The sequence below is a fragment of the Dipodomys ordii genome, unplaced genomic scaffold (genome assembly GCF_000151885.1).
Source record: "Dipodomys ordii isolate 6190 unplaced genomic scaffold, Dord_2.0 Scaffold184, whole genome shotgun sequence".
In the NCBI taxonomy this organism is placed as follows: domain Eukaryota; kingdom Metazoa; phylum Chordata; class Mammalia; order Rodentia; family Heteromyidae; genus Dipodomys; species Dipodomys ordii.
In genome coordinates this window covers 733684-760707 of record NW_012267400.1, presented here as the reverse complement: position 1 = coordinate 760707, position 27024 = coordinate 733684, and the positions used below count along the sequence as shown (strand labels likewise).

General features: G+C 52.7%; 1 protein-coding gene across 1 annotated transcript in view; it reads left to right on the top strand.

The window, feature by feature from the left end:
* The window catches only part of Cacna1a (calcium channel, voltage-dependent, P/Q type, alpha 1A subunit), a 155787-nt gene that overhangs the window by 28537 nt on the left and 100226 nt on the right, over positions 1–27024 (top strand). Inside the window, exon 4 of the mRNA XM_013034189.1 lies at positions 26650–26741. Coding sequence (XP_012889643.1) covers positions 26650–26741 — 92 coding nt within the window. The remainder of the gene's footprint in view (positions 1–26649; positions 26742–27024) is intronic.

The window sequence follows — 27024 nt, the reverse complement described above, 5'->3', positions numbered from 1 at the left end:
ATCTTGGCAGGTTCCTGGGCAATTGTCTCTTCTGTTGCTAGGAATCTCAGCACATCTTTGGTACCATGAAAGCATGACAGAGGTAAAGGTGGTAAAGAAGAGAGGCTTTCAGTAGCCACCCCCAGCTTGCTTTGCTGATGGGCATCTACTATGTCCCGGGCCCCGTTCTAAGCTCAGGAGACTCAGCAGTAAAGAAAACAGACAAAAAGTTTCCTGCTTTATGGGAGTGGTGGAAATCAACTGAGTGAATGAATGAATGAGTGAGTGAATGAATTCTGGATGAACAAATGAGTTGAGCTGTGTTCATGAAGTGAAGGCTGCCAGAGACAGGGTGGGGCAGTGAGGAGCAGGGAGCTGAAGACTCCATGGACAATGAGCTGGAGAAGAGTCAGGCCCAGGGAAGAGCAAGTGCAAAGGCCCTGAGGCCGGGAAGCCAGAGCCGCTGGAGAGGTGAGTGATGGGAAAATGAGAAGGGCTGAGTAAACCTGCTATGCAAATTGAGCCCTCATTCCCAGTGTCCCCTCACTGCAAGAGAGGAGACCAGACAAAGCCTCCTGTGTTTAGTAGCGACTTCATTCTTTTCAAGTATTTTCAGGCAATCACAGTTGAATCCGGGTCTGCAGAATGCTGGCTATGAGGCACTGTCTTTATATAAAGACATCTCGCGACGTTTCCATGCTAGTTCCTCTGAGAACGTGTTCTTTTGTACGTAAGAGTTATTTGGAGCCCGAGATGAGTTCTCCGTCCATTTTCCCTGCTGTATAGTAATCCACGGTGTGCACATTCCATCGCATGTTTATGCGGCTCAGTTGCTTCCAGCTTCCTGGGCTATTTGGAATCAAGCTGTTGCCTCTTTTTTTGTGTGGTGAGCGATTTTCTCTAAGAGAGGAATTGCTGAGTCGTGTGTTGTGCGCATCCTCAGGCTTTACGAGCTGTTGCCAAATTGCTTTGCAAAGAGGTTATGCGGATTTAGGCTCCCTGGAGGCTGACTTTGCCGGCAGGAAGTAGCCTTAAAAAACCTTGATTTTTTTTTTTTTTATATTTTAGCAGAGTGTGGTAGTGCACGCCTGTAAGCTCAGCTCTCAGGAGGCAGAGGCAGAGGATCATGGGTTTTCATTCCTGCCTGGGTACATAGTGAAACCTGGTTTCCAAAAGGCAAAAACAAAGCCTGACTTTTTAATAACGTGGCTCTTGAGAGACCTGAGGAAGCTTCTAGAGTGTTGAGCATGTCGTTTCAATAAATGGTCATGAACTGGGAAGACAAAGTGATTTTTGTCCGCTACCTGTAACAAGGCGGGCGTATGAGTCAGTCTTGGTGTTGCTGTGAGAGAAACAGTTTAAAGGAGTGAAGGTTTTTGTCCATGGCTGGCCGGCTCGATGGTTTCTGGGCTGTAGTGAGGCAGAGTAACATGGCAGCTGGGCATAGAGGACCAGAGCGGCTCACCTCATGGTGGACAGGAAGCAGAGGGCAAAAGGGGCGGGACAAGGCCTGTATTTCCAGGCCACGCCCACATGGCCCTATTTCTCCTGACCAGACTCTGCTTCTTACTTCTCACTCCCTTCCAGCACTGGTAGTTGATTATGAATCCATCAATGGATTGATCCAATTATCAGGCCGGCACCATCATGAATGAATCAGTGAATCACCTCTGTGTGTGTGTGTGTGTGTGTGTGTGTGTGTGTGTGTGTGTGTGTGTTGGTCCTGGGATTTGAACTCGGGATCTGGGTGCTAACCCTGAGCCTCTTTGTGCTCAAGGTTAGTGCTCTACCACTTGAGCCACAGCACCACTTCTAGGGTTTGTTGTTGTTGTTCTTTTGGGTAATTCATTGGGGATAAGAGTCTCAAAGACTTCTCCTGCCCAGGCTGGCTTTGAGACTCCATTCTGACATCTCAGCTTCCTGACAAGCTAGGATTACAGGCATGAGACGCTGCACCAAGCTCTCAAAGAGTAAAAGAGAACAGAAGACCAAGGGTGTCACAGGACTTGGCCAGAGCCCCCCACCTCTCATGCTGTCCTCCTTTTCAATTAATCAAACAAACATGTGGCCAGCCCACTCTTTCCCTTCTTTCCTCCTCCTTCCTTCCTTCCGTCCTCCCTCCCTTCCTGTGATGCTCTCCTGAGCTACCTGCATATAAAAACAGCATTTGGAAACCAGCAGCAAAATGCAGCCATTGTCCTAATTCTCAAGACCCCACGCTAGCACCTCTGATGTATCTGTCCTTCTTGGTTCTAACAGGATACCCCCTCCCATAAATCTCTCTTTTGCAAATATGTTTTATTGTTATTATGAAGATGAGGTCCAGAGTGAGAAAATGTAGAACTGGGAGCCATCTTCAAGGCTGCTCTCACTATACTAAAACCATCCTCAGGCAGGCTCCAGGGCTCACACCTGGCATCCTAGCTACTCAGGAGGCTGTGATCTGAGGATCGAGGTTCAAAGCCAGCCATGGTAGGAAAGGCCGTGAGACTCTTATCTCCAATAAACCACCAGAAAACCGGAAGTGGTGCTGTGGTTCAAGTGGTAGAGCGCTCACCTTGAGCTGAAGAGCTGAGGGACAGCGCCCAGGCCCAGAGTTCAAATCCATGACAGACAAACACAAAACCCATCCTTCATGGGCTCTTCCTACTTCCTCCCCTGACGTTCCTTGCATTCCCGCCCAAGTCAGCAGCATTGTTTGGGGTCTGCTTCCAGGGGATCCCAAACTGACAGGGAGAGAAAGCTCATAGCCAGATGCGTTCCGTTTCAGCACGCTGGACAGCGCCCGGCCCTGCTGGAGCCAACCTGGGATGGTTCCATCCAGAGTCCCTGCCATTTTCTCTGTGGGGCTAGAGAGGGCTGTTCTACCGCTCCACAGGTGCCTGAGCCCACATCCTCCTGCTCCTGATGCTGCTCCTGCTCCTCCTGCTGCTGCTCCTCCTGCTGCTGCTGCTCCTCCTCCTGCTCCTCCTCCTCCTGCTCTTCCTCCTCCTCCTGCTGCTCCTCCTCCTCCTGCTGCTCCTCCTCCTCCTGCTCCTCCTCCTCCTGCTCCTCCTCCTCCTGCTCCTCCTCCTCCTGCTGCTCCTCCTCCTCCTGCTGCTCCTCCTCCTCCTCCTGCTGCTCCTCCTCCTGCTCCTCCTCCTCCTCCTCCTCCTCCTCCTCCTGCTGCTGCTGCTGCTCCTCCTCCTCCTCCTCCTGCTGCTGCTCCTCCTGCTGCTCCTCCTCCTCCTTCTCCTGCTGCTGCTCCTCCTCCTCCTTCTCCTGCTGCTGCTCCTCCTCCTGCTCCTGCTGCTGCTGCTCCTCCTGCTCCTGCTCTTCCTCCTGCTCCTGCTCCTCCTCCTCTTCCTCTTCTAATTCCTCCTCCTCTTCCTCTTCCTCCTCCTCTTCCTCTTCCTCATCTTCCTACTCCTTTTCTTCTTCTTCCTCTTCCTCCTCCTCTTCTTCCTCCTCTTCCTCCCCTGACTCTTCCTCCTTCTCTTTCTCCTCTTCCTCCTCTTCCCCTCCTCCTCTTCCTCCTTTTTCCTTCTCCTTTTCCTTCTCTTCCTCCTCCTCTTCTTCCTCCTCCTTTTCCTCCTCCTCTTCCTCCTCCTCCTCCTCCCCATCCTCCTCTCCTCTGCTAAGTCTCACTCCACAGCCCTCACTGGCCTCCAACCCACCACCCACCTGCCTCCTCCTCTTCTGAGAGCTGGGATTGCAGGCGTGAGCCACCACGCCTGGCTCCATGCCGGGCTCCCCGCCTTTCTTCAGTCTCTGACCTCTGGGGCTCCATTGGGCCAGGCCCTGGCTCTCACCCCTGGACTCCAAGGGGAGCTTCTCGGATGCTTCCAGAATTCCTCATCCTGACGTCCCTGGGGTCCTTCCCAGGGCGCCAACCACTGTCCCCGTGCCGCCCGCCCAGGCCAGGCCCGCCCTCCCTCCTCCACCGCGACCACCGTGTGTCTCTCGGGTCCTCTGACGTCTGCCTCGTCATCTCCAGCATCCCGAGGCGACCTCTGCACACATCATCTAGATCCGGTCACTTTCTGGCTCCCATGCCACCTACCACATACCCTGGCTTCACTGTGGACCGCAGGACCTGCCTGTTGCCCGGGCTCCTCAGGCAAGACGCTGCCCCAGGGCCTTTACACTTGCAGTTGTCTGCCCCGGCCCCTGGCCAAAATAACCCACTGGCCAGTCTGCTCATCTGGAAGACGTGCCGTTCCCTTATCGCCACACCCACTAGTGCTTAGCCACGCCCCACTATTAAACCACGCCCCAATCAGCCCCGCCCCACCACGGCCACCAATGCCAAAGCCACGCCCCTGCCACGGAGCCCCGCCCCATCACCAAAGCCACACCCCCAACGCTAAACCTGCCACAGCAAACCACGCCCCTACCATGGAGCCTTGCCCTAATGCTTAGCTAAGTGCTGCTACACGAAGCCACACCTCCAGCATTAAGCCACACCCCAACTGTAAGCCACGCCCCTGCTTAGTGACGCTCAGCCATTGAGCCATACCTCTAACAGTAAGCCACACCCTCAGTGCCGAGCCACGCCCCCAGTAGAGTCTCACCCCTGCCCATAAGCCACGCCCCCAGGGCTGAGCCACACCCCCAGCCTGAGTATTAGATACTTTGTGCCCCGTGGCTCCTCAGCCCTAATGAGCTTTAGGAGGTTTAGGAGTCGCATTGCTGTTGTTCTGTTGTTTTGGGTTTTTGTAGAAGACTCCATCATAGGCCGTGGGAGTTTTGTGCTGAGTTCACACACACACACACCCACACACCCCTGAAGACTACCGCTTAAATTGCAGGTTAGAAAGTTCTACCAACAGAGGCCAAGACAGAGAAGGGATCTGCAGTCAGAACAAACTGTTTCAGACGTGCGCCGCATGCTCAGAGATAGTTGGGGAGCCAGCCGCGTGCGATAGCGCCCGCCTGTAATCCCGGCACTAGGGTGACTGAGATGTGGGAATCACAGGGCAGGGGAGAAGACATTCGGAAATCCAGTGCCAGGGACTCCATGCTGTGTGGCCTAGGGCTTGTGACTGTCCCTCTCTGGGGAGCAATCCCGGTTGCTACCTTGGCGCGTTACTGTGCAGGTTGTGTGAGGAGGAAGGGAGCTGGGATGTGGAGGTATCTGTGCTCTCCCCTGCAAGGTGGGGTCCCATGAGGTTCGGCGGGGCCTTCCGCATGGGAACTGGCACGGGAGGAAGGCCGTGGCACTCGCTATTGTAAGACTAATAACTATAATTATAATAATGATAATAATCGTGATTACTGCCAGCCTCGTTCCATGGACCATCAGTGAACTGCACCCAGGAGGTGCTCTTGCTGGCTGCATAACCAGCAATCCATCTTCCCTTCAGTTGGTTTTATTTTGGGGGGGGGGTAGACCCTCCTTCCTTTTTAATTAATTAATTAATTAACTTATTTATCGGTTGTGGCTCTTGAACTCTGGGCCTGGGTGCTGTCCCTCAGCTCTTCAGCTCAGGGCGAGCGCTCTACCACTTGAGCCACAGCGCCACTTGCGGTTTTCTGGTGGTTGATTGGAGATAAGAGTCTCAGGGACTTTCCTGCCTGGGCTGGCTTTGAACTGTGATCCTCAGATCTCAGCCTCCTGAGTAGCTAGGATGACAGGTGGGAGCCACCGGCGCCCGGCTTCCTTTTCTATTTTTTTTAAATTTTAATCTAGAGTCCTTCTATGTTGCCCAAGCTGGCCTTGAACTTGGAGTTCAAGCGATCCTCTGGCCTCAACGCCACCCCCGTGCCAGGAAGCTAGGATGACAGGTGTCTAGTTAGGAAATATGGCTGAGTTAGAGATCCATTCATCACCCAAAACTCAGAGGTCTTCTGTGGATGATTCGAGAACTTTAAATCTGCTTCATGCTTAGGAGAAGTAGCTTGTATACACAGGAACTGGGGCTGAGGGCGGGAGGGGGGTGGGGGTGCAGATCCGTGGTAGAGCATTGTTTAATGTTGCACCCTCAGCACCAACCCCCAAAAACCCAAACCCCAAGACAAAAATAACCAAGCCAAGCCGGGCGCTGGTGGCTCACGCCTGTAATCCTAGCTACTCAGGAGGCTGAGATCTGAGGATCGCGGTTCAAAGCCAGCCCGGGCAGGAGAGACCATGAGACTCCTATCTCCAATAAACCACCAGGAAACCGGAAGTGGCGCTGTGGCTCAAGTGGTAGAGCGCTCACCTTGAGCTGAAGAGCTGAGGGACAGCGCCCAGGCCCAGAGTTCAAGTCCTACGACCGACCAAAAAATAAAAAAAATAACCAAGCCAAGAACTAGCCCCCAGCAATGTCAGAGCGCCAGTACTTTGTCAGAAGATGCCAGAAAATTGGACGAAGTGGGGGAAGATGGAGAGAAAGGATGGAAGTGTGGTTTGTGCTTCCTATAATGGAATGCACAAGGCTGGGTGAATTATGGAGAAGAAAGCTTTGTTTGGGATCATGGTTCTGAGGATTGCAAAGCCAGTGCTAGTGGAACATTGTGTGTGTGTGTGTGTGTGTGTGTGTGTGTGTTCCTATTCACGTCCCAACTGCATAGTTGGATTAGGTTCCTGGAACTTTTATTTTTTTGCTATTGTTGATTTGTGCCACCCCTGGGGCTTGAACTCAGAGCCTGGGCACTGTCCCTGAGCTTTTATTTTCAAGGCTATCCCTCTACCACTTGAACCACAGATCCACTTCTGGCTTTTTGTTGTTAATTGGAGATAGAGTCTTACAGACTTTCCTTTCAGGACTGGCTTTGAACCTGGATCCTCAGATTTCAGCCTGCTGAGTAGTTGGGATTACAGGAGTGAGCCACCAGCACCTGGTTAGGGTCCTGAAGGATTAAACTCCAACAAGAGCTTTGTATTGTGTTTAGAATTTCTTTCATTGGTAGTGTAGGGCTTGAATGTCTGGCCTTGTGCTCTAGCTTGGGTTTTGTCACTCATGGCTGGTGCTTTACCATTTGACCTTATCCCAGCCCTGCTTTGAGCTGGCTTAGAGCTAAAGTCCCAAGGGTTTGGTTTTTGTTTTTTCTTTTTCTTTTCTTCTTCTTCTTTTTTTTTTTTTTTTTACCTAGGCTAACTTTGAACTGTGATCCTCTGGATCTCAGTAGCTAGGATTACAGGTATGAGCCACAGGCAGCTGTTTAAACCTCTGTGTGTGTGTGTGTGTGTGTGTGTGTTATTTTCTTCATGGCTGCCCTTCTGCCTGGGGTGTGTGAAAGCCCCCCACCTTCACCCCTTCTTAAGTCTCAGGACTCCATGGTTCTAGGAAACCATGGCATGGTGTGGGTGTGGGGGGGAGCAATGTGTGGCTCCTGAGACACAATATCGTAAAAGGCTCGGACCCGAGAGAATCCAGGGCAGGCGCCCTGAGCTTGCAGGTGGAAATGGAACTCATTTGGGTGGCTAAGAGGTTTCGAGGAGGGAGAACAAGAGAGCCCCGCCCCTAGCACCACGCCCCCAACACAAAGCCACGCCCCAATGCTAAGCCACGCCCACGACCCGCAAGCTCTGCGGGTCAGCTGACCTGGAATTATTAAAGGAGCAAAACTGATCACGTGAAACTACCCGTCCTGCGATCCTGCGGGAAAGGCTCCAGTCGGGCCCCTCCCCACCTTTTGTAACCAGGGAAACTGAGGCACTGGACTGTATATTTCCCTGTGGGAAAAGAAAGGACTGAGCTGAAAACGAACGAACACAGGTCACGGGCACTGTAGTGAGATAACAAATGTGAGCCCGGGGGCTGGTGGCTCCCGCCTGCCACCCCAGCCACTCAGGAGGCTGAGATGGGAGGATCACGGTTCAAAGCCAGCCAGGCAGGAAAGTCCATGAGCCTCTTTATCTCCAATAAGCCACTCAGAAAGGCCAGAAGTGGCCTTGAGCAAAAGAAACTGAGGGACAATGCCCAGGCCCTGAATTCAAGCCCCAGAACTCTTCCTCCCCCGAAAGAAAGAAAGAAAGAAGAGAAGGAAAGAAAGAGAGAGAAAGAAAGAAAGAAAAAAGAGAAGGAAAGAAAGAAGAGAAGGAAAGAGAGAGAGAAAGAGAGAGAAAGAAAGAAAGAAAAGGAAAGAAAGAAAGAAAAGAAGACAGAATCTGGCAGCTGGCACTTGCTGTCAGCGTGAACCCGTGCGAACCTTTACAAATGCTAGACACTTGCTCTCCATCTCCAACCAGCAGAGGAAGCTGTTAGGAGCCACAGTTGGGGTAGGAAGTGGTACTGGGATTTGAACTCAGGGCCTTAGGCTTGGTAGGCAGCAGCTCTACTATTTGAGCCACGCCACACCCACTAGTGACAAGCCACACCCACTAGTGATAAGCCACACCCCTGCACAAAGCCACGCCCTTACTGCGGAGCCACACCCCCACCATTCCGGTCACACCCCCTGGGGTGGAACCACATTTAGCCACACCCCTTAGTCACAGATTCCTCTTGCTGCAGAGCCACGCCCTACTCAGAGCCACGCCCCCTAGACAGAGCCACGCCCCCTCCTCTGTGTGACACTGTTTTCTTGACCACTCATTTCTGGAGGGAGAGAGACCGGCAGGACCTAGCACAGAAAGGTTTAGCACCTTGCTTGCCGTGCCCCATCTCAGGACTCTGGGCTTAAAATTTGGGGATAGCCTTGGACCCTGAGCCATCAGCTTGTCGAGGTTGCGGTGGGGGATGACTTGCGGGGGGGGGGATCCCTTTGTTCCCCGTTCTCTGCGTGTGTTGCTATGCCGGCCCCCTCACGGAGCACCATGGGGAAATTAAGGGAAGGTGCTGGAGGTGGTGTGGAAATGGCTGAGGCTCCAAGGCCTGGTTGCCTACCGCTTAATTCAGTAACCTCACCTGCCCCTCTCCTGCCAGGCATTTTAGACAGTCCCCACTCCCCCTCCCCCCAAAAGAGGAATAGCAAGTGGGAAAGGAATTGAGAAAGTCAAGCCAGGAGAGGAATCTGGAGAATGGGGGTGCACCTGGCTGCCGTCAGTAGGTGCTCAGCCAGCAAGACTTTGCCTCTTGGTGTGCCTCAGTTTACCATCTGTCAGAAGAAGACAACACTGAGACCCGTTGTGATGGCTTAAGTTTGCAATCCCACCTCCTCGGGTGGAAGAGAACAGGAGGATCATAGTTCCAGGCCAGTCTGGAAAAATCTGCACAATCAAGCAAAGTATGGTAGTATACACCTGTAAATCCCAGTACTCCCGAGACAGAGGTAGAAAGATCATGTCACCTACCACTGAACCACACCCCCTATCTCTGACCCATGCCCCCACAGCCAAGCCTGCCTACTGCAACTGGGCAACACAGCAAGATCCCATTAAACAACAACAACAAATAGCAAAGGAAAAAGAAGGAGGGGTATGGCTTGCCCCAGGGTGGGGTGAGGGGATGGTGGGTCTGTGTCCAGATTGAAAAGGTGGATCTTTGAACTCTTCCAGTTGGGTTTATGGGAGAAGCGGGCACACGGTTTGTGCAGGAAGGAGCCTCGACTCCCCACTGCATGCCACATACAAACTGGGCTCTTGGGTGGGCTGGGGCGTCTCGGCCCTCGCTGACTCTTGCTGCTGTTACCAGAGCCGCTGGGCACCCGGTAACTCAGGCACGACAGACTTCCATCTCTGTCCCTGCCCAGTGGTTTGGCAAGTCCGCCGGGGTCCCAGTAGCCTGTGAGCTTGCCAGGACTGGCAGTTAGCTTGAGCTGCCGCAGCCTCCGGAGGGGAGGCAGTACTGGCTGCCTTCCGGGACTTAGTGAGTTCCTGCCAGTTTCTCTCAGACCAGGACCAGGTGGCTGTCACCTCCTGGAATAGCAGATAGGCCCCTTGGGAGACATATTTATGTTTTCTTGGTAGGGCTGGGCGTCAAGCACTGTATCACTGCATCCTCAGGACGTAAGCCTCATATCTCAGCCTCTCTAGTGGCTGGGATTACAGGGGTCAGTACCTGGCTCATTCGCCACTTTTTGATGCATAGTTCCACGGCGTTGAGAGTGTCACAGTGTCACCGTGTAACTGTCACTACCATCCATTTCCACGGGTTCCTCATCATGACAAGCTAAAGCTTTGTCCCAATTAAATACTTGCTCCCTAGTGCAAACCACCCACACTTCCTCCTTCAAGCCTCCATAAATGGGTTGAACCCGGGGGCCTTCTATGAGTGGGGTCACATAGTATTTCTTGTCGTGTGTCTGGCTTTTTTAATAAACTGGTTCTGGGCCTTGAACTCGGGACCTGGGTGCTGTCCCTGAGCTTTTGTGTTCACTTGAGCCACAGCTCTGCTTCCAGGCTTATTGGTGCTTAACTGGAGAAAAGAATCTCACTCACTTTCCTGCCCAGGCTGGCTTGGAACCTCAAATCTCAGCCTCCTGAGTATTTAGGATGACAATCACGAGCCACTGGTGCCTGGCTTGTGACTGAGAATATTTTAGTTACTGTAATCTCTTCAAGGTGGATCCTTGTGACACATGACAGAATTTCCTTTTGTGCTTTTTAAAGGCTGAGTAATATTCCATTGTAGATAGAGAGTACAGTCTGTTTTCCATCTTCTGCCCATGGACACTAGCAGCTTCCACTTTGGGAGCCTATTGTGAATAATGATGCCAGGGTCGGGGTGTGCCAACAGACCAATGCAAGTGGCAGTCAGATGCTTCTACCATTTCAGTCATGCCCCAGCTCCTTTTGCTTCCAAATTGGGAAGACTCAAAAGGCTAAATTTCAGCGTCCAGTGAGGGTTGCTCAGTCTGATGTCGATCTCAGCACTTATCTTTCATTTAAAACAAAAAACAACAAACTTTTAGTGTGGTACCGGAGTTTGAACAGATGCTAGGCGGGCCCTATACCTCTTCAGCCACACACCACCACGCGAAGCCACACCCACACCGACCGAGCCACGCCCCCGAGAGCTAAACCACACCCTCTTGCTGTTCATCCTTGAGATAGGGTCTCTCTATTGGCCAGGGCTGACCCAGACTACACTGGCATTTCCCACAATGGCTGGTCTCCGAAGGATGAGATCAGAGGATCGCGGTTCAAAGCCAGCCCAGGCAGACAGTTCTCAGAGACGCGTATCTCCAGGGAACCACCAGAACGCTGGAAGCAGAGCTGCGGCTCAAGTGGTGGAGCCCCAGCTTTGAGGAAAAAGAGAAAAGGAAGCACCCAGGCCCTGAGTTCGAGCCCCAAGACGGGAGCGCGCGCACGCACGCACGCACGCACGCACGCACAGATCCATACCTACCACGGCTCTGTCCTGAGATTCTCACTCAACCACTGAGCCCCCTCTTTGCTGGATAAGGAGGCTTCCTCCCTCCGGCTCACCCCGAACCCCCTGCACCCCGCCGCCGCCTCCACGGCCAACGCGGCCATCCATCCACTCACCCGCGCAAGATCACGGTTTTATCAATGGGCCCGTCTCCACGGCAACCGCCATGAATGAGCCCGGGAAGGTTGCCGTGGAGACGGCGTGAATGAGACGGGCTGAATGGAAAAGCCCCGAAGTAGCAGGCAACACGCACGCACGCACGCACGCACGCACGCACGCACGCACCTGGGGCGGTGGTGCAGACAGCAGTGAAGTCTCCCTGCATCTATTTTCGACTTGGAGTTCCAAAAATAACCCTCCCCCCATGGCCTCCCCCCTCCTCCTCCTCTCCCCCCGGGGTCCTCCCCCACCGTGGCTTCTCCTTCCTGTCCTGGGCCAAGGGCCTGTCTTCTTCCCATTGGGGAAAATGCCAGTGACAGCTCGAAGGGCAAGAAGAGCAGGTGGAATGAGCCAGCTCAGACCAGCTTTCCGTCCAGCACCTCATGTGACCGGATGCACACACTTGAACCCAGGGCCTGAGCACTGGTCTCCACTCCGCGCTGGTGTTCTGTCAGTTGAGCCACAGCCCCACTTCTGATTGTCAGGTGGTTCATTGGAGATAAGAGTCTCCCCGGACTTTCCTGCCCAGGCTGGCTTCTAACCGTGATCCTGGGATTTCAGCCTCTTGAGTCGCTGGGATGACAGACATGCACCACTAGCGCCTTCTTAGTGAACTTTGGGCCTTCGCAATGTACCCAAATCACTTATTTTGCTTGGAGAGTCTTTCTGATTTTATTTCTTCATTCAGGGTTTTCCTTTCATATCCAGTTCACATAAGCATTAACACAAGAAAAGGAAAAAAATACTTGTCTATCAAGAAGAAGTGTTAAATAAATCATGTGGCATCACCCTGGGGTATTTAGGAAGCCTTGAAAAAAAAGTAATAGGGTGGGCCCCAATGGCTCACACCTGTCATCCTAGCTACTCAGGAGGCTGAGATCTGAGGATTGTGGTTCAAAGCCAGCCTGGGCAGGAAAGTCTGTGAGACTCTCATCTCCAATGAGCCACCAGAAAACTGGAGTGGCACTGTGGCTTAAGTGGTAGAGCACTGGCCTTGAGCTGAAGAGCTGAGGGACAGCGCCCAGGCCCAGAGTTCTAGCCCCATGACTAACAACAACAAAAAAGTAATAGGTGCTGGGCATAGTAGTACACTCATGTAATTCCATCCCAAGGGAAGCAGAAACAGGAGAATAGTGGATTTGAGGCCAGCCCTGACTATCTAGTGAGACCCTGTCACAAGTAAAAGGAACAAGTGTCAGACACCAGTGCTGATATCTGTAATCCTAACTCCTCAGAAGGCTGAGGATTGTGGTTCAAAGCCAGCCCGGACAGGAAAGTCTGAGAGACTTTTATCTCCAATTAATCGCCAAAAATGCTGGAAGTGGAGATGTGGCTCAAGTGGTAGAGCACCAGCCTTGAGCAAAAAAGCGAAGGACATCACCCAGACCCTTAGATCAAGCCCCAAGACTAGCGTAAAAGAAAAAAGAAAAGGAAAGGAAAGAAAGGGAGCAATCCAATGTCTGGATGCTAAGAGCTCTAACAGTTATAGAGTACTATTGTGTTCTTGTAAATAAGCACTTGTAAAGTAAGTGCTAAATATTTAATATTCGTATTTTTTATAAGTTTGGTTCTATCGTGACCTCATTTTTTAGACTGGCAGATAAGAATCTTTAAGATAATGTGAGGTAAATATTTTTTTAAAGCCTATATATACACACAAGCAGTAGGCACCAGATTACACCTGTAATCCCAGCTACTCAGGGGGCTGAGATCTGAGGATTGAGGTTGGGAGCCCGGCCAGGCAGGAAAGTCTGTGAGACTCTTGTTTCCAGTTAACCATCAAAAAGCTGGAAGTGGGGCTGTGGTTCAAGCATTAGAGCACTGGACTTGATCATAAAAGCTCAAGGACAGCACCCAGATCCGGAGTTCAAGTCTGGGACTGGCATGCACACATGCACACACACACACACACACACACACACACACACACACGCACGCACACACAGCCCATCACAGGGACTGCCATGTGTTTGTAAGTGCATAGACTCTCTCTGGAAGCTTCCATGAGAACTTGGTGGTCACCAGCCTCTGGGAAGGGTCTTGAAGGCCTTGCAGGCAGGTGTGCAGAAAACGTGTGGTTTGGGCTGGGAAGGTGGCTTAGTGGTACAGCACTCGCCTAGCATGCAAGAAGCCTTGGGTTCAATTCCTCAGTACCACGTACACAGAAAAAGCCAGAAGTGGCTCTATGGCTCAAGTGGTAGAGTGCTAGTCTTGAGCACAAAGAAGCTCAGGGACAGCGCCCAGGCCCTGAGTTCAAGCCCCAGGATTGGCAAAAAAAAAGAAAGAATGAAAGAAAACACTCGGTTTGTGCAGCTGCTGTTTGGTGTTTTTCTGACTCTGGAGTCATCTGTGCTTGTCACAGTCTCCCTCCAAACCCAGGCAGAGAGGCACTAAACATGGATGGCGTCCCAGCACCCCTGGATCAAGAGCTGTGGGAATGAACAGCCAAGTGTGGCGCCCCCTGGAATCACAGAATAGGCGATCAGGCTGTGAGATTTACCCAGCACAGAGCGACTGGGACTGTGTGTCTGTCTGTCTTGTGAGAGAACAGTAGGGCGAGAATCTACCGGAAGCCAGTAGAGCCTGGGCCCTGTTTCCAGGGAGGAATCTAGGCAGGGGGCGGACGTGACTGGATGGCCGGCGTGGCCTCTGGTCTCACTCCCACCCTAAGCTGAAGTCATCCCACCAAGTTGGGGGTCAAGGGCGTCACAGACCTTTCCTTCTTAAAGGGGGTGGGGGGAGAGTGCGAGACTGTGTAGCCCAGGCTGTCTTCCACTTGCGATCATCTTACCTCTGCCTCCTGACTGCTGGGATTACAGGTGTGCATTACCATGCTCAGCCTCATGAAAGCACTTCTGAACTCCTCCTAGGAGCTGATGTGGGTGTGATAAGGCTAGAAGACAATGTTGATGAGTCCTGGTTCTGCCACCTCCAGTTGTGTGACCCTGGGCAAGTCAGCAAGCTTCCCTGTGCCTCAGTCTGTATAACGAGGACAGTCATAGCCACCCTGGGCAGGTTGTGTTGTTATAAAAAATGTGCAAAAGGCTATTCCGTGGGGGGGAGGGGATGGTAAGGCCGCTGTGTCTTCCCAGGCCGGCTGAGTACAAGTCAGTTCGTGATCAAGAATGCGGCTGTAATTGATTAATCCACACAGAGCTGGGCGCCGGTGGCTCCCGCCTGGCATCCTAGCGACTCAGGAGGCTGAGATCTGAGGATCGTGGTTTGATGCCAGCTTAGGCATAAAAGTCCATGAGACCCTTATCTCCTATTAACCGCTAAAAAGCTCAGGGACAGTGCCCAGGCCCTGAGTTCAAGCCCCACAACCGACAAAAAAGTGAAAAATAAAAATAAGTGATGATTTATATTTCTCCGGTTATCCTGACTCCCCACATCCATCCACCGTTATCTTCCCTCTCTTTCTATCTCCCTCCCCTCCTCTCCCCTTGTCCCTCCTTATTTTTGGATCTGGACTTTTGCTGATTCACTTCTCGGAGCAAAGGAGGAGGAAGTGAGCACGGCTCATTGACACGCGCCGCTTCGAGTGACTCAGCTGTGATTCATGTTCTAATTAACCGAGGGGGAAAGCTCATGGGTCCCTAGCCCCCTGTCCACGCGTGCACCACTCCGGACCGGTTAGAAGAATAATACCTGGGGCCGGGAGTGGCAGGGGGAGGTGAAAGAAAACAAAAGTGGGTGCTCTTCATTCCAGTAAGCCTGGTCTCCTTGCAGCTCCCAAGGGCTTGGCCGCATCCTCCATATTGCTGCTCCCTAGTGGGACTTCTGAACTAGGGCAAACTAATCTGGGCCCTGAGTAACCATTGTGTGTGTGTGTGTGTGTGTGTGTGTGTGTGTGTGTGTGTGTAGAGTTAGTCTGAGGTCAGGATGAGAAAGAGAGGCTGGAGACCCCCTGGGACGGCCAAAGGATCATGGGAATGCAATATCATTTCCTGAGCTGGTCTTTGGCTCTCATCCCAGACTGAAACACCCGGCCTCTTTCCTCTGTCCTCCCCTCCCCCCCTCCTCCTGGGGCCTGGAATTTGTCAGTGGCCAGCACTGAGGCAGCTCTCTGCATTTTGTTTGTTCAGAAAATGAGAGGGAAGGGAAAAATAAAAATCCAAATGATGGTGTGTGAGCTCCTTGCTGAGCGATCACTACGTCCAGGGCTGGGGCGTACTGAACATTTGTGTTTTGAATGATCGAGCTTATTTCCTCCTCCTCCCCGGTAGGAAACTGAGGCTGCCCCTCCCCTCTCCCTGCACCATGGGAACAGTGAGGAAATAATTGGTCGAGATCTAAACCCAGCCCCTTCCATGGCAGAGCAGAGCTGGAATTCTACTACCTTTCCTGGTCAGTTGTGAAACAGAAAAGAAATCGCTGATACTTTGTTCCAGGGGTTCTTTTGGACCCCCTCTTCCATGTGTGTGTGTGGGGGGGCTCTAGGCTTCAATCTGGGCCTCCATCAAAGAGTCCTAGAGCCAACTAAGATGGAGAAGCTTAAGAGGGCATTCCTGGAGGTGTAATGTATCAGCCACGTTCTTGGGAATAAGTGTGTGAGATGCACTTGCTGCTGTAACAAAGAAGCCTCAACACAAAATCAACTCCTCCCTTAAAGAATTTTACTTCCTGTACATATAAAGTCCTAAAGAGGGATTTATAAAAAACCTAATACCCGCCAGGCATTGGTGGCCTGTCATCCTAGCTACTCAGGAGGCCGAGATCTGAGGATAGCAGTTCAAAGGCAGCCTGGGCAGGAAAAGGCTATGAGATGCTTATTTCCAATAAACCACCAGAAACCAGAAGTGGCACTGTGGCTCATGTGGTAGAGCGCTCGCCTTGAGCTGAAGAGCTGAGGGACAGCGCCCAGGCCCAGAGTTCAAGCCCCACAACTGACAAAACAAAACAAAAAACTAATATACCCAGCATGGCTAATAGGGGACATATGGATGAGAGAAAGAGAAAGAGAAAGGGGGGTAGAATACATAAATGATGGATGGAGGGGATGGATGGATGATTATAGGCAAATACATGAAAGAACTAGCTATGATAGATAGATATGAAAGTCATAACTCGTGCTATAGAACATATATTTCTCTTGTCTGTCTATACCTTGGTCCCCTTCATTCAGCCATGTAATATTTCTCCCTGTCCTCTTTCAGCCTGTAATTTCTGCTAGTCCACTTACATGAAATCAAGTTTTTAAACTTGTGCGTGGGGGTAAGAAAACACCAGATTGGTTCTTTCTCTGGTTTATTTTCTCTATCATGTCATCCACTTCCCTCCATGTTGCTACACAGGTTAGATTTCATTTGATTTTGGTGGTCAGGGTGGAACAGTTTGGATTTCATTCTTTCCCATGGCGGAATAATATTCCGTTGTGTATAAAGACACTTCGTTTTTCAAAATGATGCTTAGAAGGGCAGGCAGCTCTCAGCCCTGTGGTCAGGCCCAGGCTCCGTCGGCATTGTGGCTCCTTGTCTTCAGACCATGGCTTCCGAGGTCTCCGTGCCCCTCAGTAGCAAATTGCAAAAGAGCATGAGGAAGGCACCTAGGAAGTGTTTTTTCTGTCCTGACCCGGAAGCAGTCCTCACGATTCTCGCCTCCTGGCCAGAGCTGTCACATAGGCATGCCTGCCTGCAAAGCTGGCCTCTTAGGAGAGAGAGACCCCAGCCCCCGCTGTATGTCCTCACTGAGAATGCAGGTCCATATTTTAGTCTGTCCCTGTCCTCCCACAGGACATCCCTAGCGGATACCCCACATTCTTTCACCCCATCCCGCGCCTTGGCTTTCCCACCCATTGGAATTGCTCTTGCCTCACAGTGAGGTACAGCTAGATCTCTCTCCTCCTTGCCGTGCATGAAAGTTGGAATCAGAGACTTTAGCCTCAGACACTTGGGGTCCTACGGCACTTCAGGGGGGCTGGCCTTTAGAGACCACCCCTCCCTTCCTCCTTGGGGCACCCAGGTCACCACAGCAAATGTGGTCACTTCCTGTGGAGGGGTCAAGAAAGATCATGTCATGAAAAGAGCCCTGTAAGAAATAGAGAATGTTGTTGAGGGCTCTAGTAGGAAGCTCTTGCTAGCTCTGCTTTCTTGGGACCTGGTGAGACAAAGCCATACAGGGGGGAAGGTGGAGTCAGGAGGCTCTACTCCCTTTCTGTCTCTCTCCATCTTCTCCCATCACTAATCTTGGCCAGATTCAACTTGCAACTAGAGCAGAGAACTCTGGGAAATGTAGTCCCAGCTCTCATCCTCAGGCAAACCAAACCAGGAACCATAACAGGGCATTCTTGGAGATGTAGTCCCAGTACTTGTCCTTAAGTAAACCCAACCAGAAACCAGAGCAGAGCATGCTGGGAGATGTAGTCCCACCTTGGAAGGTAAGCCTGTATAGAGATCATGGAGACCAAAATGGGAAATCAGTTGGAAGGATTTCTTTATAACTCATAGTTGCACCTCAACATTTTCTTCAACCCACGTCTGCTTCAGTCCATCTCCTGGTTCCTTGGGGATGTTGCCAATTTAAGATGCTGGACTTAGCTCCCCTGAAGTTTCATTAATAATAATAATTATTATTATTACAATTGTTGATTATCTGCTTTTGTTGTTTTGTTTTTCCCTGTCTCAGAGAAAGTGAGATTCCTTCCCCTTCCCACATTGGGGAAAATGTAGGCAGCTTTCCCTCTTGGAGATCATCATCAATAAGCAATCATGGACCAAACAGATTGGGCCTGGGGGGAGGGGAAATGGCATCACAGAGAACATGCACAGACCTTGTCTCTGCCGCTAGTCCTGAATGACACTGCGTAACAACTATGGGCATTAGAAAAATGGAGGAGAAAGGAAAAGGAAAAGGGCCAGACTCTCTTCTCTAACAGGCCAGGATTACTTATTGAGGCACAGCGAGGGGCAACAAACCTTCCTGTGGGTATGGAGGTTGTGCAGGGAGGTGGGGCTGGGGTTGGGCTTTTATGGGGTCCGAGCAAGGAGACAGAGGTTATTGGAAAGGCTATAAGGGCTGAGGAGGTGGAGACTTCTGGCTAAGCCCACAATGGAATGTTGCTGGCCAGTTTGTTGAAGTCGGATTTGTCCTGCCTGTATGTCCAGCAAGTCTGTAAGCACCTGGGGGCTTGCCTGGGATAACAGGGTGGGGGTCAGTGTTCATACTCCATCTTTAGATACATAAGAAGAAGATTGGGCCCGGAGGGGAGAGCTAAGTCCTTTGTATAGGGTCTTATTTTTATTTTTTCTGTAGGTCATGGGGCCTGAACTCTGGGCCTGGGCGCTGTCCCTCAGCTCCTCAGCTCAAGGCAAGCACTCTACCACTTGAGCCACAGTGCCACTTCTGGCTTTCTGAGTGTATTATTGGAAATAAGAGTCTCACAGACTTTCCTGCCCGGGCTGGCTTTGAACCATGACCATTAGGTCTCAGCCTCCTGAGTAGTAGGATGACAGGGGTGAGCCACCGGTGCCTGGCCTGACATTTGTTCTTAGATGTGACTGAGACATTACTTGAATGCTGGCCTCCAGCACTGACTCAATCTCTCTGATCTGGAGAGCAGAGGGGATGATCACGTGTGTCCTATAGTCTCATTCTGGAGGTTAAGTAAGACAAAGCACGTGGCCTGTCACGTGGTGGTAATGGATTTGAGTCAGGGCTTCCTGCCTGGGGAAGGGAAGTTGCTACACCACTTGAACCACACCTTTTTGCTTTAGTTAACTTTTTTCAAATAGGGTTTTGAGTTTATTCCTGGGACAGCCTAGACTTTGATCCTCCTATTTATACTTCCTATACAGCTGGGGTGGCAGGCGCACACCACTATACCCAGGCACTGGTTGAGATGGGTCTGGTGAATTTATGGCCCTAGGCCATAAATTACAGTCTTCTCAATGGCAGTCTCTTGAGTAGAGAGGCTTATAGATGTGAGCTGCTGATGTCTGGCTTTCTTTTGAAAACTTCAATGGGCAAGAAATATTTGTGTGTATCTGGAGATACAATATGTGCTTCTGCTGCTGTATACAATGATTAATGGTCAAATGAGGGCGCTTTGTTCTTCCTACTCATGTGTCAGTCATTCTTACGTTTGGAAGCCTTTGAGTTCTTAAGTGAGGTATTTTTGGTGGTGGTGGAGGTTTTGTTTTCTTTTGTTTTTCAGTTCTGGGTCGGAACTCATGATGGTGTCACACTCCACCAACTGAATCATACCCACAACCTTTTTATTTTTGAGATGAGCGACCCAGTGACCATCTCAGACAACAGTTCCCCCTAGTTCTGCCTCTCAAGTACACAGGCAGTAATGGCCATCTCCAGCTTGTGGTTGAGATGGGGCTCTCACTAACTTCCTGCCAAAGCTGGCCTCAAACCAGGTTCCTCCCAGTCTCTGCCTCCTGTGTAGCCAGGACTACAGGCATGTGCCACCCCACTTGACTGAAACTTGATTCTGGAAGGCTCCACTAAATGTCTGGGAATTCAGATGCAGCGACTTCCCTCTCACGGTCCTGGTTAAGGTCAAAGCCACACAAGGGTGACCTTGAAGACACCCTAGTCTGCCAGTCTTCAAAGCCGCCTTTCCTCCCCCAGGCATCTCTCCCCCACCCCCCTGTCTTGACAAGCACCCTCTCTCCCCTTCACTTCGGTCTGGATTCTTGTGCCCTGCCATAGTCTGGGCTGTTTGCCCTGTCTCTCCCGGATCCTTCTTGTTTAAGAAAACACTGCCCTTTAAGAAGGCTTCAGGAATCACCCAAAATAGAACCGTGTCCTTTGGCACAATCCTTTACTTTACAAGACAAACACGAGGAAGAGCTGGTCCAAGCAGCAGGTGAAGGAGCTGGGGAGCGAGTGTCTCATCAAAGGAAGGAAATGTAACCCGGGGTGGAGGAAAGGATTTTGACATAGAGAACTGCAAAGGCGCCAAGGCTGGCCACCCCAGTGTGATTGGAGGGGGGCTGAAGCTGGCTTGGTGGTGGGCGTGGCTCTGAGGTGGGTGTGGCTCTGTGGGGCATGGCTCGGTGGAGGCCTGAGCAAGGTTGAGGTCCCAGGAGAAGGTGAGTGGGGGGTGGGGGGAGATGACCCAGGCCCCAGCTCTGTGGAAGGAACTCAGGATCAAGCTCCGCATGTCGGCTGTGGCAATGAGGATGTGCGGTAGCTCAATCCCTTCGCATGGCAGCTCCTGAAGAGCAAGACGAGGGGGCCACGGTGCGGTGAAGATCCTGGGTCCTGAGACGCGAGCTGGCAACAAGAATCACAGTGCAAGGTGGTCTGTCCGTCTGTTCTGGTTTCACTTAGCTGTATGGTAAAAGATGGAAAGGAAAGCCGGGCGCTGGTGGCTCCCGCCTGTCATCCCAGCTACTCAGAAGGCTGAGATCAGAGGATCGCGGTTCAAAGCCAGCCTGGGCAGGAAAGTTCGTGAGACACCTATCTCCAATGAACCACCAGAAAACCGGAAGTGGTGCTGTGGCTCAAGTGGTAGAGCGCTCGCCTTGAGCTGAAGAGCTGAGGGACAGCACCCAGGCCCAGAGTTCAGGCCCCACGACCGACAAAAATAATGACAAAAATAAGATTTAAAAAAGATGAAAAGGAGGAGGGGGCGAAGGACAAGGAGGAGAGGAAGAGGAGGGAAAAGAAGAAGAGAAGATGGGGGAGGAGAGAGAGAAGAGAGGGGAGAAGGAAGAGGAGGAGGAGGAGGAAGCGCGGAGGCAGGCGTGCGCACGTGGTCGGCGTGTTACCCTCACTCGCGCACGCGCAGTGGGGAGACGCTGGCCGAGCCGTGTGGCGCACGTGGTCGGCGTGTTACCCTCACTCGCGCACGCGCAGTGGGGAGAGGCAGGCCGAGCCGTGCGGCCCCCAGGAGGCCGCGGCGCCGCTGAGCTCGCACCGCCGGCGCTGCAGGAGCAGCCCTGCTATCTCCATGGCCGGACACCCGCAGACGGGGCGTCTGGGGCCAGGGGTGACCCCTCCGAGGGAGCCTTGCCGTCTTCCCGCTCCTAGGCCCAAGATGGTCCACTCCGTTCCAAGGTGTCTGCCGGGACTTCCGGTCTGGATGCCAGCGCGAGGCCGGAAGTGGAGGAACTACATCCGGGTCACGGCGCTATTCCCCCCCCCCCCCCGCCAGCCCCTGACAGAAGCCGCTCGGGTTCCGCGAGGCAGGTTCTAGGTCACGTGACCAGAGCTCCCGCTGCTTGGAATGCTGGGAGCCGAGGCGAGTCGCGGCGTGTGGCGGCTCGGTGCGGGCCGCAGCGTGCGTTCTCCGTGACGCCTGCCTTCTGTCTCCTCTAGAACATACTCTACGAGGTGATACCGTCCCGGTCCGCTGCGTGCGCGTGCGTGTGCGTGCGTGCGCGCGTGTGCGTGCCGGTCTTGGGATTTGAACCCGAGGCCGGGCTCGGTCCTCCTTCAAGGCTGGCGCTCGGCTCCACGTCCGGCTTTCCGCCGGTTCAGGCTGCCCCTGCCTGGGCTGCCGTCCGGCCTCAGCCCCGGCCTCCCTCCGCTGCGTGCTCCGGCCTCTCCCTCCACCGGCCCGCACGGGGCGCGCTCACTCCCGACTCGGCGAAACACGGCTGTGTGGACGCCTGGCCCTGGGGCCGAGGCCTTCCTCGGTGATGGGAACCTGTCTGGGATGACTCCGAGGGGTCTTCGGCGGCGGTGGTGGTGGTGGGTTCTCTCATGCTGAACCCCTGATTGGCCTCCAACTCAAGATCTACCGGCTTCAGCCTCCCAAGGGCTGGGATTACAGAGGTGTGCCACCGCACCTGGCTTGCCACGAAGTCCTATGGGGTTCTAGTTTCCTTTTCTGCAAAAATAGGACTCGAGGTGCTTCTGTCCGGGCCGCAGCGCGGCGTCGTGCTCGCGGGCCAGCTCCCCAGCGCACAGCCATCGCTGGCAGCTATATATAACCAGGGCCTCCTTTCGACTCCCACTGCCTGTGTCCTACTTCTAGCCCGCATCCGCCGGCCCTGCGCTGCGTCTGCTCCCGGGCTCCAGCGCCTCCTCGCTGCCTCCTGACAGCCTGGTCGTCCCTCCGCCAGCCTCCCTCTCAGCCTTCGTTGGTCTCCACAGCCTCCACAGGGCAGCCTCCGGTTCACAGCCTCCCACCCTCCAGCCCCCCTTCCCCTCCCCAGGGAGCCCACACACTCATTCCCTGTTCGCTTCTCCTCCCAGTTCTTTCTCATCTTGCCCAGGATGGGGCTGGGAGGGAAAATGACAGGGGTGCCAGAGGTCAGTGTGTTTGCTTTCCTGAGCCTTGAACACATGACAGCCCAGCTCACAAGATGGAACCCCAGATGTGCACTTTGGGGGTTTGCTTTTTGATCTACCCTAGATTTCACTCTGCAGCACCACTGTCTCCTGCCTCTGTTTCTTCCTTCTCTCTCCTGCCCACCTCCTCCATCTCTGGGTCAGAACCTGGGTCTCTACTGCTTCCTTGTGTGATCTCCTTGGGGCCTTATTCCAACTCCCTGTTATCATGATCGTTGCTTCTAGAACAATCTTTAGAACTCAACTCTGTGCCTGTTCATCTGGATAGATGTACCAGGCCCCAGTCACCCCCACTTCTAGCCCCACCTGGCACAGGAATTGTATTTCTTTGTTGGTGAGACAGGATGTTGCTCTGGTGTCCAGCTGACCTAGAACACTTCCTGCTTCTACTGCTCCAAGACCGGGATTATAGATATGTGCTACCATGCATTCTTAGGTTTTGTTTTGGTGTGTGTGCGTGTGTGTTGGTACTAGAACTTAAACTCAGGGCTTTACATTCTCACACAGCTTTTTTGGCTCAAGGCTGGAACTCTACCACTTGAACCACACAGCTCCACTTTTGGCTTTTTGGTGGTTAGTTGGAGATAAGAGTCTCATAGACTTTCCTGCCCCTGCTGGCTTCAAGCCACAATCTTCCGATCTCACCTCTGGAGTAGCTGGGATTCCAGACATAAACCACCAGCACTGGGCTTGGGGTTGTATTTTACTGCAACTCGGTTCAAGTCCTCTCTGTGCTCAGAACTTCCCATGACTTTCATCTTACTTAGGGATAAAAGCAAAAAGGTCTTCATTCTGATTCACCAGCCAGCTACCACTCACTCCGTCTCCTCCCGCCCCTCTTCCTCTCCTCCCGCCCCTCTTCCTCTCCTCCTGCCCCTCTTCCTCTCCTCCAGCCCCTCTTCGTCTCCTCCCGCCCCTCTTGTCTCCGGGCTCCAGGTATGCTCCAGCCTCAGGACCTTTGCACCTGCTCTTTGTCTGCCTTGGTTTGTCTCCTCAACTCTCGTGCTTTCTTCACATCTTTGCTTAGGTGTCTGTGGCTTTCACCCTGTGCTGTGCAGCTCAGCTGCTGCTGACCACAGGTGGCCTTTGCATGAGAACCATGGTCGATGTAGAATGTGCACCAGATTAGAAAGGAAATCATGTGCAAAATGGCATATGAATGATCATTTGGCTGGGCAACAGAGCACATGCCTGTATTCCCAGCACTTGAGAAACTAGTCTCACCTAGGCTTCTCAAAGAAAACTTACAAATAATAATGATAGTAATTATTAATTTATACTGTGGTTGTCTCTCCATATCATGGCTTCTATTCGTTGCATTCAACCCATTGAAAGTCACAAAGAAGCTTGGTGTGGTAGCTCACGCCCATAATCCTTAGCTACTCAAGAGGCTGAGAGCTGAAGACCAAGGTTTGAAGCTACCCTGGGCTGGAGTCTATGAGTCTCTGATGCCCAGTGAACTACCAAAAAGCCAGAGTGGAACTGTGGCTCAAGCGGTAGAGTCCCATCCTTGAGCTAGAACGCTTGAGACATTTCCCAGTACTGGCACCAAATATGTGTGTGTGTGTGTATATACATATATATTTTAATAACAAAAAATGTTTAGAGATGTTCAGTACAGAAGCAATCTCCTTCCTGGCTTTTAAATTTTCTTTTCTTTCCTAAGCAATACAGCATGGTAAAAAAATTCCCCAGCATGTACATTGTGTGAGGTTCTAGTTGGACGCCCATGGCTCAGGCCTGTGTTCTTAGCTACTCAGGAGGCTGAGATCTGAGGATCAGGATTCAAAGCTGGCCTGGGGAAGGAAAGTCCATGAAACTCATAGCCGAAATTAATCACCAAACCCCCCCCCCAAAAAAAACCCATGAGTGGAATTGTGGTTCAAGTGGTAGAGAGACCGCCTTGAGCACAAAATCTCAGGGACAGCATCCTGAGCCCCGAATTCAAGCCCCAGGACCAACACAGCACACACAAATTAACTTCACGGTTGTTTATTTTTCGTTTTAAGTAGCTACTGGAACAATGTGAACTTCCATGCTGGACAATGCTAATCTGGACGCTTTTTGGATCCTGGCAGCACCCAGGGCCCTCTCTTGTGCTAGGCAAGTGCTCATTGTCAAGCCACGCCCCCGAAACGAACCACGCCCACAACAGGACCACGCCCCCGATGCAGAGGCACGCCCAATCATTGGTCACGCCCCCTGATCATCAGGCCATGTCCTGATGCTGAACCATGCCTGTGAGAGTGACCAGGCCCCCTGGGTGCGGCGCCTCGCTTGGCCACGCCCCCACGCCTGGCCACGCCCCTCCTTTCAAGTTCCCTGGACCCGGATTCTTTGTCCCCCCATGGCCCGGCTAGGCTCTGGCATGCTGTCATTCTTCAGTTCATAGCTGTCAAGCCTATGCCTGGAAACTCAGCCAATGCATGCGGCTCGTTGTGCCAACCCAAACTGACAGCTCCTATCTGCCAAGAAGAAGAAGAAGAGAGCGAGAGGCAGGAATCTCCGGGTGATCTGTGGGAAAGAATTTGAGGAACCCAAGTTTAACAGTGAGCTGGAGGGAGCTGAGCATGGTGCTCGGCCTGTTGATCCCAGGCCTGGCCCAGGCACACCCCAGGAGATCACGAGTTCAAGGACAAGCCCTGGCTCCACAGCGAGACTCTGTCCTACAAAGCAAATAAGCAGGGAGAGTAAGCAAGAGGCGACATGGTCCGAACAGAACTGGAATCCGTCATCTCCCTGCACATCACCTTTACCATGACAGTAAGATAGCACCTAAGCAGACAAGTACAGAAGAAATTTGGTGGGGGAAGAGGAGAATTAGCATGTACAATCAACCTCGAGGTGGACGCACACCGGCTCGCTCCTGACAGAGAGAGACAGACAGAGAGAGACAGAGAGAGACAGAGAGAGCAAGGCTCTCCGCCCACCTCCCCCAGCCTTTGATTGAGAGGTGCTCCCTGTGGGTCAGCTTTTCCTCCCTAATCCCACCAACTTCAAAGAAGCAGAGGCTTATTTGGGCTTCGTGGATCGGGGTTAGGTGTGTGGCTGGTGCCACATTTGCTCTGCGGTGGGACAGGCGGGTTCGCGCGAACAAAGCTGCGCAGCTCATGGCTGCGAGGAGCCCACAGGAAGGCCGGACGGGAAGGCCAGACAGGAAGGCCGGACAGACGGGAAGGCCAGAGGAGGTAGCGGCCCGTGTCCCAATAGCCAAGCCCCAAGGAGGCCCTGCCCCCCATGACCTCCCTCTCTCCCGCTAGGCCCCGCCCCTTAAAGGTGCCTCCACCTCCTAACTAGTGCCTTTGCCTGGTGAGCCAAGCCTTCCTTTGAGGGACACTTTAGATTAACCCCCTCAAAAAAGGCTTTCATTCCCTGGACTGGCCTCCATTTGAAAGCACTTGCCGTTCATTTCCAGTAGCCTACGGGCATAGGTAGTTTGTGGTGCTGGAAATGACAGCTTCTGCAAGACTGTCGAATCATTGAAGGCTCACACGGTTTCAGGGGTTACACAACAAGGACAGATGGAGGCCCGGAGCATGGAAGTCACCTGCCTAAGGCCAGCCTGCCTAGATGTGAACTCATGAAGATTTAAGACTGTTCGGTCTGGTGTGGTTTTAACATAGAATCTGATTGTGTAGCCCAGGCAGGCTGTAAATCCCTAATCCTTCCTGCCGGAGTCTCTTCAGGACCGGGATTACAGGCATGCACTCCCAGCCTGGACTGCTTTTCTGTGTGTTGAGCCTTAAAACCAGCTGCCATTTCTCCAGCTCCCCCCACCCCCACCCCCACTCTCCATTGCCTTGGGCTTACCCATGATTCATTCAGGTTGTGGGCTGTGGAATCTATTTGAGGTCACCCAGCTGTGAATTTATAGAATTTTATAAATCACCTTGTGCCGAGCAAGCAGGGTAGTGTACACCTGTAACCCCAGCCCTCACGGGGTCCAAGGCAAGAGAATCTCAGGTTCTGGTCTCAGTTGTCTGCCTGTGTGCCAGCTCCTCAAACCCACCTTCTCTCTTCTACCCTGGCGCTTTTCTTCCAGTATCTTGGCCACCGTTGGGACGGAGTTTGACCTGCGAACTCTGAGGGCAGTTCGGGTTCTACGGCCGCTCAAGCTGGTGTCTGGAATCCCAAGTACGTGAGTGACTGACCAGACCTGGGGCTTCGCTCGGGGACTCCGGGAGCACTCAGTTTCTGCCCCCCCCTTCGGAAGGCCCTTAGTGTGTGTCAGGGGTTCCCCAGTGACCACACCCCACCCGTGACCGTCAGTCTGAATCCTCACTCCTCACATTGGCTGTGTCCATTTCTTTTTTTTTTTTTGGGGGGGGGTCTGGTCGTGGGGCCTGAACTCTGGGCCTGGGCGCTGTCCCTCAGCTCTTCAGCTCAAGGCTAGTGCTCTACCCCTTGAGCCACAGCA